The sequence below is a fragment of the Zingiber officinale genome, chromosome 3A (genome assembly GCF_018446385.1).
Source record: "Zingiber officinale cultivar Zhangliang chromosome 3A, Zo_v1.1, whole genome shotgun sequence".
NCBI lineage: Eukaryota > Viridiplantae > Streptophyta > Magnoliopsida > Zingiberales > Zingiberaceae > Zingiber > Zingiber officinale.
In genome coordinates, this window is record NC_055990.1 from 5,138,696 (window position 1) to 5,158,243 (window position 19,548).

The 19,548-nt window shown below is 34.7% G+C and overlaps 1 protein-coding gene across 2 annotated transcripts; it reads right to left on the reverse strand.

Annotated features, from left to right (window-relative positions):
* Positions 1–1,395: 1,395 nt before the first annotated feature.
* On the reverse strand, positions 1,396–18,673 carry LOC122051079 (ABC transporter B family member 4-like). 2 transcript variants are annotated; one of them, XM_042612025.1, is made up of 13 exons: positions 18,444–18,666; positions 17,890–18,246; positions 17,653–17,707; positions 17,390–17,565; positions 17,075–17,296; positions 16,735–16,973; positions 15,113–15,638; positions 14,711–14,984; positions 13,648–14,522; positions 12,929–13,195; positions 2,726–2,989; positions 2,107–2,400; positions 1,396–1,840 (listed from the first exon to the last, which is right to left on the reverse strand). In XM_042612025.1, exons 2-13 carry the CDS (start codon positions 18,208–18,210, stop codon positions 1,487–1,489), a joined length of 3,867 nt encoding a protein of 1,288 aa, XP_042467959.1. In that variant the 5' UTR covers positions 18,211–18,246; positions 18,444–18,666; the 3' UTR covers positions 1,396–1,486. The 2 variants fall into 2 exon arrangements, with proteins under 2 accessions (XP_042467959.1, XP_042467960.1); XM_042612026.1 differs by lacking the exons at positions 1,396–1,840; positions 2,107–2,400 and having other exon boundaries at positions 2,802–2,964; positions 18,444–18,673.
* Between the last annotated feature and the right edge of the window lie 875 nt (positions 18,674–19,548).

The window sequence follows — 19,548 nt, forward strand, 5'->3', positions numbered from 1 at the left end:
TATTTGTGCAATCTATTCAACTCCCCTTTTAGTCGGTCACCGCGTTCCTACACTGTTGACTATTCTAGCTTCGCTAGTTGTATTGTAACTTGGTTAGTTGTTAGTCATATGTTGTATTGAAACTTGGTTGATGAAACATATTATTTGTTAGTTGTGTTTGGAGATATGGAACATGTTTGAATATATTTGTAATGATGAATGTTTTCGTTTATATTATTGTGTTTATATTTATTTTTATTATATTTGTGTGATAATTTAGTTTTGTTGCACTTTATATATATATATATATATATATGTGTGTGTGTGTGTGTGGTAAATACCCCAAAAGAGAAATTATTGGTAATTTTTATTCCTTTTGCGATGAAAAATGATTTGTTGCAAATCTATCATAATACACTATTTTTATCAAAATTTTACAATAAAAATTAATATTTGTCGCAATCTGCAATGAATTTAGATTCGTTGCGGATCTGTAACAAAAAACTAAATTCGTTGCAAATCTACAACGAAATCTGGATTTTTTTTAAGATTTGCAATGAAATTCTGAATTCGTTGCAATTTGCAACAAATATAAAAATTCATTGCAAATTGCAACGAATTCAGAATTCCTTGCAAATTGCAACAAATTTTGATATTCGTTGCAAATTGTGATAATTTTTTATATTCATTGTGAAAAATATATTTTCTGTTGAAAAAAGTTTTGCAATGAAAACATTTTTTCGTCGCAAAATCAGGGACAAATTTTGCAACGAATAGGATATTCGTTGCAAAATTTGCAACGAAATTTGAAACAAGAAAACTAAATTCGTTGTAGATCTATATCGAATTCTGAATTCGTTGCAAATCTACAACGATCTAAATTTGTTGCAGATCTGCAACGGAAATTTGAATTCGTTGTAGATATGCAACGAATATAGAATTCATTGCAAATCCGCAGCGAATCTAGATTCGTTGCAAATATGGAATGAAATCTGGATTTTTTTTAGATTTGCAACGAATTTTGATATTCGTTGCAAATTGAGAAGTTTTTTGATATTCGTTGCAAAAAAATAAATTTTCGATTGAAGAAAGTTTTGCGACGGAAAAAATTTTCGTCTCAAAATCAGCAACAAATTTTGCAACGAATGTGACAAATTTTGCAACGAATGGGATATTCATTGCAAAATTTGCAATGAATTTTTAGTTTTTTGTCGCAAAATTTAGGGACGATTGATTGGCAACGAAAATTTTTTCATCGCAAATTTCATTGCAAATGCATTTTGCAACGATTTTTTTTTTAAAATTCGTTGCTAAATTCATCCCTAAATTCGTCGCAAATTAGGCAATTGCATTGAGAAGTGAAATATCTTCTAGTTGTAGAATTTGAGTGTTATATCAAAATTGCTCCCCTTATGGTTTATACAAATTTGAAAAATCTATTTATTTAACATTTTGATTCTCAAAACATAATGATCAGAGTTATAAATATGAAAAGGAAAACTGCAGGTCAATGTGCCACGCTCATGTGAAGTGCTACAAGGGAGGCATAGGCCCCTCCCTTGATGCTCAATAAGGTCTCATGCTTCCCTTTCTCTACTATCACTCCATTCTTAACCACAGCAATCACATCCGCACCCTTTATGGTAGATAATCTATGTGCTATGACAATAGTGGTTCGATTAACCATGACTTGGTCTAATGCATCTTGCACCACCCTTTCAGATTCAGCATCCAGTGCACTAGTTGCTTCATCTAGTAACAGAATTTTTGGATCCTTCACGATAGCACGTCCAATCGCAACACGTTGCTTTTGCCCGCCTGATAAATGGACTCCTCGTTCTCCAACTAATGTATCATAGCCCTGCAATTAGATGGTGAAAGATGCAAAACATGTTATTTGTGTATCAGGTGGAGGTAAGTTTTGGACTGAAATGGTAAATTGTCGTCTATGCATGTCATGATAATTTTCATAAAGACCAGAAGAATTCTAAAAGCCACAAGTGTGGAGGAACATTTTCTAGCAAATGACTAGCTAGGAGATGAAGAAAGAGTTATTAGAATCAAACCAAAGAAGTTTCTGTAGTTGTTGAATTAGGAAGTTGCTAAATCTCAGATATAGCGTCTAACCTTGTGCAAACTGCTAATGAACTTGTGGGCATTGGATAACTCAGCTGCAGCTATGATCTCAGCTTCGGTCACATTTCCCTCCTTTCCATAAGCAATATTAGCTCGGATAGTATCGTTAAATAGAACTGGTTCTTGGCTCACCAAGCCCATCTGCTGTCTCAACCACCTCAGTTGTAACTTTTTAATTTCGATGCCATCTAGCAGTATTTCACCTGAATCTGGATCATAAAATCTTTGCAACAGTGATACAACAGTTGATTTCCCACTACCACTCTCTCCTACAAGTGCGACTGTCTGAGGACAAATAACAGTCTTCATATCAGATATGTGCGCTAGAATATTTTGATACTAGGTAGAAGATTGAAATATTACAAAAGAAAGCATGACCGACAAAAGAACTAAAAGCAAATAGTTTGCCAAAACAGTTTCTAAACTTTTTTTTTTTCATTAATGTATTGATAAAATTCAAGACATACATAATAAGTAATTCAGTTAGAAACAACTGTTAATATAGTGATTAAGAACCTGGTTTTTGTGGCATGGTTTAGAGATTTACTCTCAACAGTCACAGAAAAACATTTGTATGCTCATGGGCAAGCAACGCCCAGTAGTGTTTTACCTTTCCAGAAGGGATTGTCAGGCATAGATCCTGGAAAATCTGGATATCTGGACGAGTAGGGTAACGGAAGCTGACATGTTGTAGCTCAATGTTTCCTTTCAAATTTTCCAATGTCATTCCAGAATCATTGCTTGGATCTATTTTAGATTTCCGATCGAGAATAGCAAAAACTGAAGCAGAAGCAGATTTGGCTTTTGAAGAATCTGGAGCTAAGGAACTTGATTGAGAAATCCCAATTGCTGCCATTGCAAGAGCAAAAAATACCTTCAAAGGAAATTTGGAGATTCGAACACAATTTCAACAGAGTTTGCACAGGTACGTAAAAATAATAATAAAAAATCTATAAAGGCAAACAACCATTATGTTAAAAGTGTTGATTGCTAAATCTAGCATACATTTTAAAATTGTAACAAATTCACAAAAAACTACTTTTTATGATATATTGACATTTATGCTGCAAAAGGTGATATCGCTCATCCCAAGCGGCCCAATATCGTTGGCACCATGGATAGATACAAGCAGGTAAATCAGCTATCGAGCATACCTCCATGTGGGAGGGCATGTTCCACGGCTTCACCGAAAATTGTAAAAATTAATATATATGTTAGGCGGCTATTAAACTCTATTTAAATGCAAGATTGGCAAGACAAAGCATAAATAAGAAGTCAACTCCAAATAGTTATGGTTGATTGTCAAAGGAAGAATTTAAATTTTCATTAGATGAATTTGCACGAGCATGGGACATGGGCATAAGCAAGAGCAAGTTGCATAATTTTAGTAGAGATTCTAAAAGACATCTGAGAGATGTGTCTATATCTATTACTATATACAATATTTTTGTTTACTCAAAGAGAAGAAATTGAAAGGAAATGAAATATAATTTAGTAAAAAAAACATTTGTATTATTTTGCTCACATAGACAAATCAAAAGGAGAGAAATACACTCACTTATAAGTGTTTATGAGATGTGTAAATTTCATTTCTGTCCAATTCTACCCAATTTGGGTGGTAATAAAATAGAAGAAAGAAATGGAATTAAATTCCTTCCTCTTCTTTATTTCCTTCCAGTAAATAAGAGAAATCAATCATTTCATTTCATTTCTTTTCTCTCTTAATCCTGTCCAAGTAAACACAAAAACTTGATGCATAAACATGTGAAAATTATTTTGAAGAGGGATTTCATGTCTGGTCCAGGAAAATGAAGTAAAATCTTTGTTTGTTTCTCCATTGTTTGTGAGATAAAAGTCTAGGAAGGGTGAGAGTTTCTCATACACAAGATGCAATTTTTGTTTAACTTTTTCTACAATTTTTCTCTCATATCATATAATTTGGTTATTATTCATAGATTAGGCATAAGACAAACCATGTGTGTTTGTTATTCCCTTTTGCTAGTGAATTGTGCTTGATACAAATGGATTCGTAGTTAGTTGAGTTTCCCCTTATAGGGGCAGAAGTATCAATCTACTAGGCATAAACATCTCATGTAATGCCACGGCAGTCTCAACCCTAGATCTAATTGGCATAAATTAATAAGAGTAGCATGTTTTAATTTTGTATTGGGTGGTGGCAAAGAAAATGTTAAAGGCGAATAGGAGTCTCCTTTATCATGCCCTTGGTAGCCCATTTTACCTATGGAAATGCTAAGGCTATGGCTCGATACTTTGCCCTTGCACTTGATCTAGCTGTAATGGTTTGTTTTTAATCTCCCAAGAAACAAGATTCCTTCTTAAGAAGATACAATATCATAAAGCATCAATATGTAGTAATATTCATTTTAATGTTTCCTCTTTCCTCGTCTATTTGGGTTAACTACTAATTTCCATCTCACCATCCTATTTCTTTTTTTTTGCCTTTCAGATGAGATTATTTTTTTACTAGCATATCCATCATCACTTTCAATGCCAGTTTTAACTGTCTCTCCTAACAGCCCTCTCTCGGAGTAAAATGATTGGGAGCTTAGTCTCCTCGCTACACTCTGGTTTATAAGTAGATGCATGAATCCCTAACCTGACTTGCATACAATAAATTTAAAGAAATTATGAGTTTACTCACAGATAATAAATTGGTGACTTACATAGATGTTCAATCTCTCGTTGACTTGTTTGCTCACAGATAAGTACTTTAAAAAAAGGTTTATAAAAGACAAAAAAAAAATGATAAAATGAAGTAATAATGACCCAAGCAATGCCCATTCAGATATGTCATTCTTTGATGAGAGTGACAAATCTGCTAGAGTGACATTGGCAAGATGAGAGATATGGATGTACAACCATAAAGAAGGCAGCTTTTTGCTAGATATATGATCAGAAATTTTTAAATCTAAAATCAAGGTTTTTGAGCCAAAGCATGCACCATAGAAGCAATGCCTCCATGAACTAGGAAAGCCACATTGAGATGGTGCAACGCTAAGTAGTTTATCGCTGAAAGAAGCATAGATATTCCTTATAGATCTAGCCAAGGTTTAAAATTTTGACCATTGCCGAGGTTTCACTTCATGATCGGAACGATATGGTTTTAGTATCGTATTTTTGGCATTTTTATTTATATATAGTAATTATTAGATAAATATATTTATTAAGTATAATTTAAAAATAAGTTCTATGTTGATTTTATATAAATTCTCCATTATTAAACAACTTAATATTATTTGAAAAAATAATTAAATATAGTTTTATATATTGATCAATCAATAATTCGAATTAAAATTAATACATCATAATATGTTACCTTACTAATACTAAAAGAAGTGGTGTGAATCAGATAGAAACAGTGGTTCTTGTACCCAGATTAAATAATCATAATTATATAAATTATTACAAAGATACTATTTTATATATAGTAATTATATAAATTAACTATTTATTCATTTAATTAATTATTAATTTAAAAAATATAAATTAAAAATTAAAAATTATTAAAATATCAATTAAATATTAAAACAGGAAAAAAATAAAAAAAATTACAAAAAATTAGAATATAAATTTAATTTATTAGAATTTTTAATAAAAAATTTAGAATTTTTAAATAAAATTTAAAACGGTAAAAACAATTTTAGAATATCATTTAATAAAATTTATTATTTTTAAAAAAATTTAAAAATATTTTTTATATTTTATTGAGATAATTTAATTAGGGTTTATGAAATCCTCTTCAAAATATCACACTTAAGTGGGAATTGTTTGAATTATTTAAATTATAGTATTAATTTTACACAGGACACGTGTGTTGCGACGCCTCCGACACCCCGCATGCCTTCGGCAGTGCCAAAGGCATTTGGCAACACCTCTGGTAGCACCGGAAGCGTCCGGCGACGCTTCTCGCTACGCTTCCGACTCCACCCAAAGCGTCGCGTCGCGACGCCTCCGACGCCCACAATGCTTCAGGCGTTGCCTATGGCGGCAACAAAAGCGTACGCATTCGGGGCGCCCTGCGCTTGTGACACACGCTTGAAAACATGCACACTTAGGGTGCCGGTTTCGCTTCCCCAGCGGAAGGATAAAAATCATCCGTGTCGCCCGGCATGGAAAGGCATTTCAATCGCTGGATCTAGCACAATAGGGCATATTACGAAGAAGACTATTATGAGATTTTTTTTTTCTTCTTAGATTGCAACGTATGAAGTTGTTGACAATTTACAGAGTGTCTATGATCCACTACCTTTGCAACTACCTATACAAAGCTTCCAACTTAGACAACTACTAGAATCATTTGCAAGAGATATGAAGGGTACAGAAGCAATGAAGGGAAAGAATTATTTGTAGAGTGAATTGGCATCATTGAAAGAGTGTAAAATTAGCAATCAAAGAAGTTGAAAATTATTAGAGCTAGAAGATGCGGAATCATAGACGAAGAAACTAAAATCTAAAAACTACAACATCTTGAAAAAAATTGATTGAAGATTGTTATTGGTATTGCGGACATGCCAAAAAAACTTCCATTTTGCCACTTGAGGAGGAAGAACAAGGTGTTGAGCCCTCATATACACATGTAAGTTGACTCTAAGAAATTGGAGACTCACAAGCTTGGGAAAATAAGAGAGGTGAATCTTGCAAAATATATGAGCTCAACGAAGAAGAGGAGGCAAAATTGAAAATAGACGGTTTTAAACAATAACATGTGTGAACATTGTGAAGCCAACCCACTAAACAAAGTTATGAAGAAGAGAGAATAGTAGTTGTTCACAAGGAGAGTGTTTATGTTAGGATCCATGATTGTAGTGATGCCAGAATGCTAAGAGTGGTGAATAGCACCTTGACCTGCAAATAGTTTTTTTTTTACTTGGCACTAGATATCTAAGCCTTTGCCTCAACTAATCCTGGGGTGGTTAGCCTAGGCCACGGAAGATAAATTGGAGAGATGCACATGGAGGCTCATCTTAACAGCCAGCATTCTCAAGTCTACTACCCATTAGGGAGAAAATCCTCCGTAATACGCTACAGCTGAGTTTCGAACTCCAGATGCCTAATCTATCACTGGAGGGCCTAACCATGGCACCCTACTCCTGGGACGCAAAATTTTTTTTCTTGCATATATTAGTGAAAGGCCAAAAACTCATATTTATTTTTCTCAATTATGTTCATAGAGATTAGCAAGTTAAAGTATGTAGAACTGAAACATTAAAACAATATAAACACAAAAATCACTTTGCTAACTTAGATTTATAACGTGGTGAATACCTAGAATCTACACTATAACAGCAATTTGTTCGATGAATGAAGCTTAAATTTCCTACTATAAAAAGAAATTCATTTGAGAGAGGTCGAGAGACGTCATACAAAATATATTATAAAGAAGATATTATAGCCACGAGCACCATAAAACCTTAGAATGAACAAAGAAATAAATACTTGTGTCTGAGGTCCTCTTACCCCTCTATTTATAGTAATAAGGGTGTAACAACTCATTCAAATAGCTTACGGTTGGAATTAATCAACTCAATCATCAAGAAGTCAGCTGAAACATGATAAGAAAACTTTATTAACCAATGACTAGTATTTAGTTGACAAAGTATGCATTTAGTCAACTCAATATACATCCCATCAACTAAGTTAGATAAGATCATAAGTTTATCCATCAACAACTTTTAACTCTAGTCGCCTTTACGAGTATCTAGTCAACTCAAACCATGTACATTGTACAATCACTTATTCTAGTCAATTCAACTAATAAATACAACAAGCTTATATTTCTAATGGTCTCATAAGTCGACTTTACTAGTATTCTATTCCATTCAAACAGAGAGCAAGCCTTTCCTCAAGCATAAGATTCTAGTCAACCAATAAGTCAACTAAGCATTCTAGTTAATTAAAACAAATATTAGCATGCTCGATCTCCAATTTTACTCAATTAACACCTCATAAGCTCATGAAAACCTTCAAGGTCAAGGTCACACTTAACTACAACTAGAAACTCATGTTCCCTATCGAAGGTTCTCGACCAAACCTATCGACTCCAGAATCATGAATCCAAAGGTTACAAATCACACAATCTCTCTCAACTCACTATCTTACAGTTGTTACAGCCTTACGTCATCTAAGAAATTACCTTTTGTAAAATTCTCGTCCCTTAAATGCACCAAGTTCATGGGTTACTCCCTTTGTCATCCTTCACTATCACTTATGATGCCCACCTCTTGTGACTTCTGTCAAAGTTATTGATCCTTCTCTCTTCTCTATTTGTACCTCAAGTTGTTTGATCATGATTTTGATGTTTGAGCAAAACAGATTTAAGTTAGGTCGTGTCTTGTTACCTAACAGTGTGTCTTAGTGTGCAAGGACTTAGAAGAACACACAAGAATACCCAAAGACTCAAGGTTCGTGCATTACCGAGAAGAGTGGTATTGAACATCCAAGGGACAGAAAGGATGAGAAGCATCGGAGACAAAGGTACCAAGTGCATAAGAGGCAAGCATGCGAGAAGGATGACACGGGCAATGAGTCGACGAACATAGTGCATCCAAGGGACAAGAGACTTGGTGAAAGAGCGCAACACACCGGTGGAATGAGAAGGCAGCATGAGGAGAGAATCAGAAAGTTCAATGCATCCGAGGGAGGAGAAGTCGAGTGGAAGGCTGCTTAGATAAGCTTTGTGAGATGAGCTGAGTGAACTTATACTTGGGCGAAGGGTAGAACTCAACTTAGAAGGACCCAGTCGTAGTAGACTAAAGTCAGAGTCCCGGGAGACCGAAAGTGCATACGATTCACCGATGCATGGATAAATATTATCTATGTTGAGCAGATTTGTAGTCAATCGATATGGGAGATTCGAGCGATTGGAAATGGATCCAATTGATCAAAATGCATGTAGAGCATGATCTAGCTCAGATTTGGACAAAGCAGTTTGAGATCCACTTTGATCGAAGTTGCAAGCGATCGGAATGGGATCTAGTCAACTGGAAGGATGCCAAGTCAGCAATATCAAATAAACAAGACCTATTCATAGAAGAAGCTAACAAAATGAGTCATCACAATCCGAGCAACCAAAATCCCTTCCGGTCAATGGATGGGTGACTTGTCAGCAAGCTCAACCGTTCAAGATGAAGGTTATAAAAGGGACCAGGAGGCTCGAACAAAATACACAACACAAAAATACAACTTATTGAATTGGTGTTTGCTCTCTAACTTTCTTTGTCTTACTTCTTATTAATTTCCTTGTGCAATTGCTCATTGTATTAAGAGGTTTCTCCACCTTCGGTCTTTCACCGAAGAGGAAAAAGATAGTGGACCCGATATGCATAGGATTTAGACATAACAACCTAGGGGTTATGAACTAAGTAAATTGACGTATCACTTTGGTATGCTTGCATTTGTTTGTTCAGTAATATTTATATTCTAATATGTATGTCCTTGCTCAGCAAGAGAAAAAACTTTATGTTATAGGTGTTATATTCACCCCTCCCCCTCTAGTGATTCAAAGTGCTCATCGCACTAACATCCTCATCCTGTGATCCCTTGAAAGTTTCATATCATCCTTCTCTGAACTTCAACAGATCTCTTGAGCTTCAAGCTGAAGCAACTTGATCATGCCAAATCAACATCACAACTCAACTTGCATTGCGAGCTTCATATGCATGTTATCAAATCCCTACAAACTTCATACACATCAGTAACAAACAAAATCTAACTTATAACCCTTTGCTAAATACATTGAAACATGTTGGGCAAACCTGACCACCCAAAGCATAATTGCACCAACATCTTGTTCTCCATATAACCACAAGACCTATGAATTTATAGTAGAGATGTATATGGGTCATTCTTTGTCGAGCATGGCACAAGTCATCAGGCCCAATTTTTTATATGTCATGCCCCACTTGGCACAACTCCAAATAGGTCATGTTGGGCACAACCTAAGAAAGAGTTTTGCCCCACCCAACACAAGCATAGGCCTCAATGAACTATATTTGTGTTGGTCATTGGCTCCTATCGATAATTTAAATTAAAAAAATTATAAAATATAAAACTTAGAAAAAAAATTTAAAATTATTTTTTTAGAAAATTTGATTAATTAAAATATTAATATTAATATTGATATTTTTATTTTAAAATTTTATTAATAAAATATTTTAAAAATTAAAAAGGATTGTTTGGTCCATGAAGCTCCAGCTAATGCAGATCTTGGGGAAGGATCAAATCACATTGAGTTAAAAAAAAATTATTAAAATTCATTTTCTATTAAATACTATTTAAAATATTTAATATTTACGATACTATTGTTAATTTATAAATAAAAAATCAAATCAAACATATCTCGTAGATTGTGACAAGCTTGGGTTAACCCAAGCCCATGAGTGCAACCTCAATGCTTGACTTAAACCTACTAGGTGTTATGGGTCGTGCATGGCGTGACCTAGTCAAATCGGGTCGTGCCTAGTACTAGTCAAGCAAGGTTATGGGTTGCTCAACCTAGTTTAAACCTCTAATGGATTGACACTCATAAGAAATTGATGAGAGAGATGCTTAATCTTGGACGGATAAAATTAAAGCAAAGAGAAAACTTGATCATGTGTAAAGGGTGAACCTAGAATATATGAGCAACCGCTACTTTGATACCATGTTCATTTAGGGAAAAGTATTAAGGTTATTTTTCTATGTTCTCTTCTTTATTTATATATATTACCTTATAATTACTCATACAGTCTTATGTATTTGCACATTTACTAGTAAAATCCTAACGGTCTACAATAGTTCCCCAACAAACATCATTAAATATCTTACTTGGTTTTATTTTACTTTTTGTGAGATATTTTTTTTTTTGGTAACAAGCTAGACATAATTAATATATTCCTCTAGCTTTAGTTAAATGTGTTATGGGTTTAGGATTATGTTAAGTTATATAGTGTATGTAATAGTTCTCTTATTTCATAATGCCATGGTTTAAAATTTCAAGCTATGTCAAGTGACATGACTAAAATTTCTCATTCCATTTTATAGGGCAGCCATGATCAAAATTTATAGTATTAGTCTTAGGGAGGGGAAGAGGAAACTATAAACAGACATGAAATTTATAGGAGAATACATACTATGCAACAAGTAATAAAGAATTGATGGAGGTCGAGACAAGTATGACAACAGGTGGTGCTTGATAAATTAAAGGAGCAGAGGGGCATTCATGACAAGAAGTAAAGTAAGATCTGCAAATGAGGTTTCTCAAATCATGAACCTTGCCACAATTTTAATTTGGATTGTGATTCACAAATCGCATAACCAAGTTAGGATTGAGGTTGACAAGATGGGGAAATTTGGGTTTTTCCCTTAAGGATAAGGTTGGCTTTTACTCCATACAATTGATTAGTATATAATAGATACATATATTTAATTAAAACAATTAATCAGTAAAGTTAATTAATTAGTACCTATATTATATATATATATATATATAAAATTAATTGTTATTAACTAATTCTATATATAATAGATGCATTTATATAATCAATTGATATACCCTATTTAATTAAAAGTATGATTATTTTACATATATTACTCAATTAAGAATATTTTTTATATTTAAGGGATGCTAGTAACAATATATAATCTATTACTAATGTAAATGACTTTTAATTATTAGATTTATATTTGGAAGTTAATAATTATTGAAACTATAGCAACACGGCATGACATGGTATCAAAATCATACCTTTGAAGAGTGAAACTGACGAATAGAGCCAAACTTGGCTATATTTAAGCTTGTTTATTAAAAATCTTCTCAAGCTTGAGTCGAACTCAAGCTTTTAATTGAGTTCAACTAATAGTGTCACAGCACTTATAAATTATGTTAAACATTTGTCTAATATATGAAAATTATATTATTTTTATTTTTAACATATTTTGAATAGTTTAAGATTATAAAAATTTATAAATTATTATATTTTAATGTATTTGAATAAAAAATTATAAAATAAATTTATAGTTAAATTTTACATAGGTTAACAAAAAAGTTTATTCATAGAGTATATGAACTTTGTTCATGAATGTTAACGAACCAAACTTACTGCTATTTAAGCTTATTTACTTTATATACTTTTTTTACTATTGGACGAACATAAACAAAACTTATTGAACCAAACACTAAGCGTGCTCATGAATGTCTCTGGTTCATTTACAACCCTACAAGTTGAACTATTTATGTCTTTATTCCACTATTTTCATGTTTATTATGTTTGTCACTATCTTGGTTTGAATGAAGTAGATCTAGTTGCACACAATGTATATATAATGTACTCATTTTGCAGACAAGAGAACTATTACTCTATTACTGATTCTACACTCTAGATTCCTAGGCTTGGAACCTACTAGCATAATTCAAGATGGAGGAAATCTTACTTTTTATCAATTATCCTACAGAAGTATTATTCTAAGCAAGAGGCATTAGAATTGCCTCACCTAACACAATAAATCTTTTATTTTGGATGAAACTTTACAAATTCTTAAATTTGGCATTATAAATTATATTTTATTTAGTTTCAAACTATATGTCTTCAAATATTGTGATTATTCACTTTTTATATTTGTATAAGCATCCAGCTAGATTCATGTGTACCTCTTGAATCTTGATCATTGTAAGAATCCATGTTACGGTTCTAATCCTGAATCTCAATGGTGACCAAATAAATTCAGACTTTGAGAAATCAAACTTCTAACAGAACCATGCATGAATTTGATGAAACAAAAAAAAAAGCAATAAAGGCTTCTTAAGGTCACATACCCGAAATACTTTGTCAAAAGTAGTCTTTCCACTCTCCACCAGTCGTGCTCCAGCATAAAAACTAGCTCCATATACACAAAACAACAAAAAGAAGGAAACTCCAAATCCTGTACCACTAATTAACCCTTGCCTAATTCCTTTTCTCATAGGGCCTTCACATTTCTGCTTGTATATTCCCATCACTTTCTCTTCTGCAGAAAATGAAGCAACTGTTCTGATACCTCCCACAGCATCATTTGCAACTTGACTTGCTTCCTCGTACATCACCTACAATTATTCAATTGGATAATCATGATAAAAGATAAACATCCTGTAAAAAGAGTCTATCAGTCATTTCCTTACACAAGACTATCTTTGTGGAAGTAAATAAGAGATCCATTAGACATCGCCATACAAAAATCTATCTTTGATGGAAGTAGGTAGAATCTGAAGAATAACTATTGCAGGAGATCTGACATTTCGCATTTCAGTGCAAAAACAAGCTGTGCATATGCTATATGTAGTCAGTTTTTAAGAGTTTCTTTGCACTAACATAATTCTTAGGTAGTAGTAGTAAACAATTTCAATAAATTCTTGTGACATGCATAGAGAAAACACAAAAATGAGATGCATAATATGAATAATAGGATATTGAATGGTATCAGATAAAAGTCCATTCAAAGTCAAACTGTAAGTTTTGTGAAGATAGTAAGCAGAAATATGTAATTATGTAGCTATACCTTTGCATCTTTACTAAATCCCTTCATAAATTTCATCTGTATGTATCCATTGGCACCCAAGAGAGGTACCAAAGCCAAGACAATCAATGAAAGTTGCCAATTGGCAATAAAAGCAATCGCCAAGCCAGCAACCAATGTTGTGATGTTCTGAACGATCAATGCAAGTGCATCTCCTACAAGACTCCTGACTACAGCTGCATCTGCTGATAGCCTTGCCCCAATTGCACCACTGGAGTTCTCAAGATTATCAAACCATTCTATTTCCATGCTAACGACTTTCTCAAATGTCATTAGCCTAATCCTCCTAATCAATTTTGATCCTGCCACACCAAAGAAGTATGTTCTAGCTGGAAGGGCAAACAAAGAAACCCCACCAAATATCAGAAACATTAATGACCAAAAGTTGGAGTCCTTCTTGAGCTTGTGTGGAGGCTGGTAAAATGCGTTGATTACATTTGATAAGAGTATTGAAAACAGGGGAAATATGACACCATTAACAATGGCAGCAAATGAACCAAGTATCAATATAGGAATCTCTGGTCTATTAAGATATGCTAAGCGGAGGACTGGTACTTCTTTTGAATGTTCAATAGGACTTTCAGGATCCGCATTGTCAGATGTATCTTGGGCATCAAACCCCATGGCCAAACCAAATGGAGCTTGAAATGAGTGGCTGCTATGTCTGCCTGATGATCCACGGCTAATGGAGCGGTTCAAGGACAGTTTCTTGCTCGAGTACTGACCTGAAGATATCCCCCCATCAGATTTTTCTGAATCAGATTTGTGTGCAGTAACCTGGGCCTGGTTCACTTCTTGAAGCCTTATGAGTTGGCTATAAGCTCCAGCAGGATTCTTTAATAGCTCAACATGCGAACCTAGACAAAAAGCAAAAGCATTTTTGTGAGCCAAACAACTGCATTCAAAGGAAACTGAATACTGAACTTTTGACAAATTATCTCACAAAGAAGATCACAAAAGTGTCATCATTTAGCTATATAACTTCAGTCAACATTATCCACATTTTTTTGACAGAATTGGTTCCTATATATTCATATTTTGTTACCTTTTTCAACAATTGATCCTCGATGTATAACAGCAATGGAATCAGCATTCCTAATAGTGCTCAATCGATGAGCAACAATAACAGTAGTACGATTTTCCATGACCCTGTCAAGTGCTTCCTGCACTATTCTTTCTGACTCTGCATCCAATGCACTCGTAGCTTCATCCAAAAGTAAAATTCGAGGATCTTTCAAAATTGCTCTGGCAATTGCAACTCTTTGCTTTTGACCTCCAGATAGTTGTGTTCCGTGTTCGCCAACCATAGTGTCAAGGCCCTGAATATAATATTTGTCGCTTCCATTTTTAGAAGAAAAAAATAGGCTCTAATTTTACACAAATCAGGGTGAAGCGTACAAAAAATAATCTATTTGCTGAGTTCATAAATTGGAAACAATGTGCTTACCTGAGGCAATTTGTCTATGAATTTAGCAGCATTTGCAAGCTCTGTTGCTGCTCTGATTTCTTCAACAGTTGCATTATTTTTCCCATAAGCTATGTTATGTTTAATGCTAGTGGCAAAAAGAACTGGTTCCTGACTCACAAGCCCAATTTTCCCTCTAATCCAACTGAGTTGAAGTTCCTTGAGGTTTATTCCATCAATGAGAACTTCACCAACCTGTGGATCATAAAATCTCTCTATCAAACTAACAACTGTTGATTTTCCACTTCCACTCTCACCAACCAATGCAACAGTTGTTCCTTTCTGAATGCTTAGAGAGAAACCACGAAAGATTTGTTCATCTGGTCTGGCAGGATAACTAAAATAAACATCTTTAAATTCAATGTCCCCTTGAATATCATCAAGCCTCCTTCCTTTGGGATCATAAGCATCAATTTCTGGCTTTCGGTTGATTGTCTCAAACATCTTATAAGCAGCAGCTTGTCCTGCTGCAAAAGCTGTCATGCATGGTGCTATCTGGCCTAATGAGCTGAAGAATGGTATCAATAAGGACAATTTCAGATTGTACTATTTGGAAAAGAGAGAACAGTTGAAAATGAGTAGCTGAGGTTTGTAAGAAGACAGAATGTTAAGAAAAAAAAAAACTAAAAATGGTTAAATTTCACACCCAAAACTTATAGCATATTCATAACATGTCATGTCACTCAGTAACAGAAATAACTGATGGACGAACCCATTCATCCTGCCTAAAGACTGAGGGAAGGTTAAAATTTACATGGTCAGGAATTTTGCTGCAATACAAGTCACTTGATCCTCAGATGTTGGAACTGGTAATATCGAGGTTCATGCTTCCCCAAACAATTCTCTTGATTGGCAATCTAGTATCTATATCCATTGATGAATTATTTCCAATTTTCATTTGATGTGGTAAAGTTCTTTATAGTGGGGAGGATGATGCAGAATAAAATAAATAGTTCCATATAAAATGAACCAATTCAGTATCTGGTATAGATTGTTTTTATTTCTCTGCTGTTTCAATTGAACTTAGTATATTTTGTAAGAGACAGATGTCTCCTATTGATCATAAATCCTATGGTTGACAAGGATAACATGATAAATAAAGCTTTTCTTATTTTCATTCTCCCTTGTTAAAAAAACTTATTATCGAAAACATGACTTGCAGCGTCCCAATATTGTTTATAATGCCTTTTTATACACTACAAAGATATTCATAACCATTGGCTACTTCATCTAACAGGGTTCTTGCTAAAACTTTTCTGTTCGTTCATGTACTATCAGAATCAATAACAATAAAACTAATGCAGTAAAATCTGCAAAACATTTAAGCTTATATTATACCTCCATTCTGGCTATCTAAATATTGGTAGATGTTAGATTATGTTTTAGGCCTTTTTCATATATCATATAGTAGGAAAGGTGTTGTAGTTTTATAGATCATGGTATCTATGCAGAAAGTAACATTCAACATTAGTTTATTAGTATAAAGAAGGTGGTAGACGAACTTTTGTCCCTTGTGTTACAATAGATCCTTCATTGGTGACCAATATCTTTCATTAACAATTACGAAACACAGGAAATTAAATAAATTTCCATTAAGAACTTACAAAGAACCTGTGAGGATTGCAAATATCACATTGATGACCTTTCCACCAGTGTAACCCTTATGAAGTATCAGTTTTGCTCCATACCATATTCCCAAGGAGTACCCACAAAACATGAAGAGCATGAGCATTCCAAGACCTAAACCAGCTACCAGACCTTCTTGAACACTGGCATTGTAGGCCCTTACTAAAGACTTATCATACTTCTTTACTGCTAGTTTTTCCCCAGTAAAGGAAGCAACCTGAATAGGAAGGTCAGATAATGTGAGAAAAGAAGTATTTGGAGAATATCATTTAAGTGCTCTCTGGAAAAGGGAAAAAGAAAAGAAAAAACAAAACCTACTGTCCTAATTGAACCAATGGTTTGTTCAACAACAGTTGCAGCTTCTCCATAAGCTGCTTGTCCGCGTGATGCCATTTTGGCCACAATATTGGCCATGATTCCACCAGTAATCACCAGAGGGGGAATAGTGCACAGCATGACCAAGGTCAGCAGCCACCCTTGTGCAAATGCAACAATGAATCCAGTAAAGAAAGTTGATGTTAGCTGAATAAATTTGCCAACCTGTAAAATACGACATCGAGATAGGATAATTGATGTTTCAGCAGATGAGGGCAAGCCTACTTGAAACAGAGAGATATGCACTTAAGTTTGTACCTTCTCGCCCATGGCATCTTGAATAAAAACAGTATCCCCAGACATCCTCTCAATAACTTCACCTGTATTTGTTTCCTTGTCAAAGAATGCAATTTCTTGTCGTAATATGGTTTCAAGATACAAGTTCCTTATTCGGGCTGATTGCCTTTCCCCGGTAGCCATCCAGCAAGCCACCTCTGAGGAGAAATCAGTGTTTTCAGCCACCATTAACACAATTTAATTCAGAAATGAAACCTAAGTAAGAGTGAAGTAAGTATTCGTACGAAGAAAAGACGCAATGCCTGCTCCAATGGCTAGGTAGACAAATTCCAGTGCTACCTGTATTCAATTAGACCCATAGCTATCAAACATTCTTTTTCCAACAAACTTCATTTTTTAACTGTTAAGTATTTTTATAACTTTGCTAACCATGAAATACTACCCCAACCTGCGACCTTTCTAGTGTTTTAAGGAGCAAATCGTGGAATAGAATGCTAATAAGGTGATCGTCATGCACAAACCTTGGAGACTCGATGAAGCGTATCATGTCCGTTCGAAGCTCCGCCAAAGGACTGGATCAAATTTCCGAAGAGCACCGTCATAAGGGGTAGAGAAACTCCATTTCCTGCGGCACCAAGCGAACCCAACAGCATCAAGACGTAATCTGTGGAGTCTGCGAAGGAGAACAATTTGTAGAGAGGCACAGTGGGCGTGTTCTGATCTTGTTTCTTGTCCTTCCGACTCTCTCGTTCGTTTTGTTGCTCCTCTGGAGAATTAGTGGTCGTTTCGTCCGGCTCCAGATTGCTAGAGGATCCATGATTCTCTTTACCTTCGGCGGCCATCCAAAACTCAGGCAATGGAGTCCCTAGAGCAATATTCTTCAGGGAGAGAGAAGTATCCATGATAAGGATTACCAATCGAACAGTGGGATTAAACAATTTCTTAAATTGCCAAAAACCAATGCGATAGAGAAGTATTGATAAAACCTAACGAAAATCATCTGCCTTTCTTTGATCGAAGAAACATAGCTTGAAGAATGATTCAAGTAGAGCAAAGGAAACAGAGCAAAACAAACCTCAACAACCAAGCGGCAGCTAGCTGATCATGGACTATCGACCTCCAAACACAAGGCATTCAAAACTATTTGGATGGCTGATGCTTCCTTCTCTTCAAATGGATACCACTTTGGCAATCAAATTTCTTTGTATTTCTCTCTCTATGTTTGAATTTCGTCGAGAGAGAGCATTGCTTGGGGAACACGGCTGTGAATTTTGGATTTAAAAACTCGATTTTCAAAGGAGTCAACCGTGTAATTACTTTTCTATTTTCTTCGTTTCAGATTTCAATGGCATGGTCTTGGCTGTCGACATCGTAGCCGATTAAAAAATAGATCCTGCCAGTTTGAGTTTCGTTCAAGAAAAGTAAACAGATAAGCACTACGAGGCGTCGGCGGCGGCCCGTGGCGAACTGATCACGGTTTAACCGTGCCCGCCGACTCCGCAGTCATCCAACTTTGAGAGGAATAAAATAAAAACTATGGAAAAAATTTTATCATGAAAAACCTCTCATTATTTCACAAAGAATGATTTTATTCTTTTCTTTTATTTACTTTGAAAAACATAAAAAATTATTTTCTTTTTTTTTAATTTACCAAATGAACTGACAGATTTATAAATTCTTTCATAGATAATTTTTTTATTATTTTTGCTTTCATCTAAATTGGACGGAAAGCAATTCCCTTTTATCATAACACGTATATTTATTTCTCATTATCATTACTAACAATACAAGATGTTGATAAGCGACTACACTTGATGTCCTATTTCTACTTACAGCCTTGTGAGGGAGATGCATGCGGCTAGGGAGGAGATGACCTAGTGAACATGAGTGACCTCGAATGTTGCTCGAGGGATCGACGGCCCACAAAGAGCAAATGACCTAGGAGATCACTTCCTAGCTCAGTGGCCCCCAAGGACGAGCGTCCTTGGAGGTTGCTTTTGGGGCTAGTAGCCCCTCGAGGGTGAGCGACTACAGTAGTTAATGAGAAGGATAATGAAAACGATAAAATAAAAACTAATATGTTCTTTGAAAAATCTAAAAATTAAATGCGTCTTCTAATAATTAATTTCATAATTTTAAATGTAACCTTAATCCATGACCGCATATTAAATCATGTCGTG

Excerpts from the sequence above, each read along its gene's own strand:
- LOC122051079 (XM_042612025.1), bottom strand. The coding sequence starts at position 18,210 with ATGGCCGCCGAAGGTAAAGAGAATCATGGATCCTCTAGCAATCTGGAG. Across the intron at positions 16,974-17,074 it reads CCATTGGTTCAATTAGGACA|GTTGCTTCCTTTACTGGGGA; the intron begins GTAGGTTTTGTT and ends CTTCCTATTCAG. Across the intron at positions 1,841-2,106 it reads TCATTAGCAGTTTGCACAAG|GGCTATGATACATTAGTTGG; the intron begins GTTAGACGCTAT and ends ATCTAATTGCAG.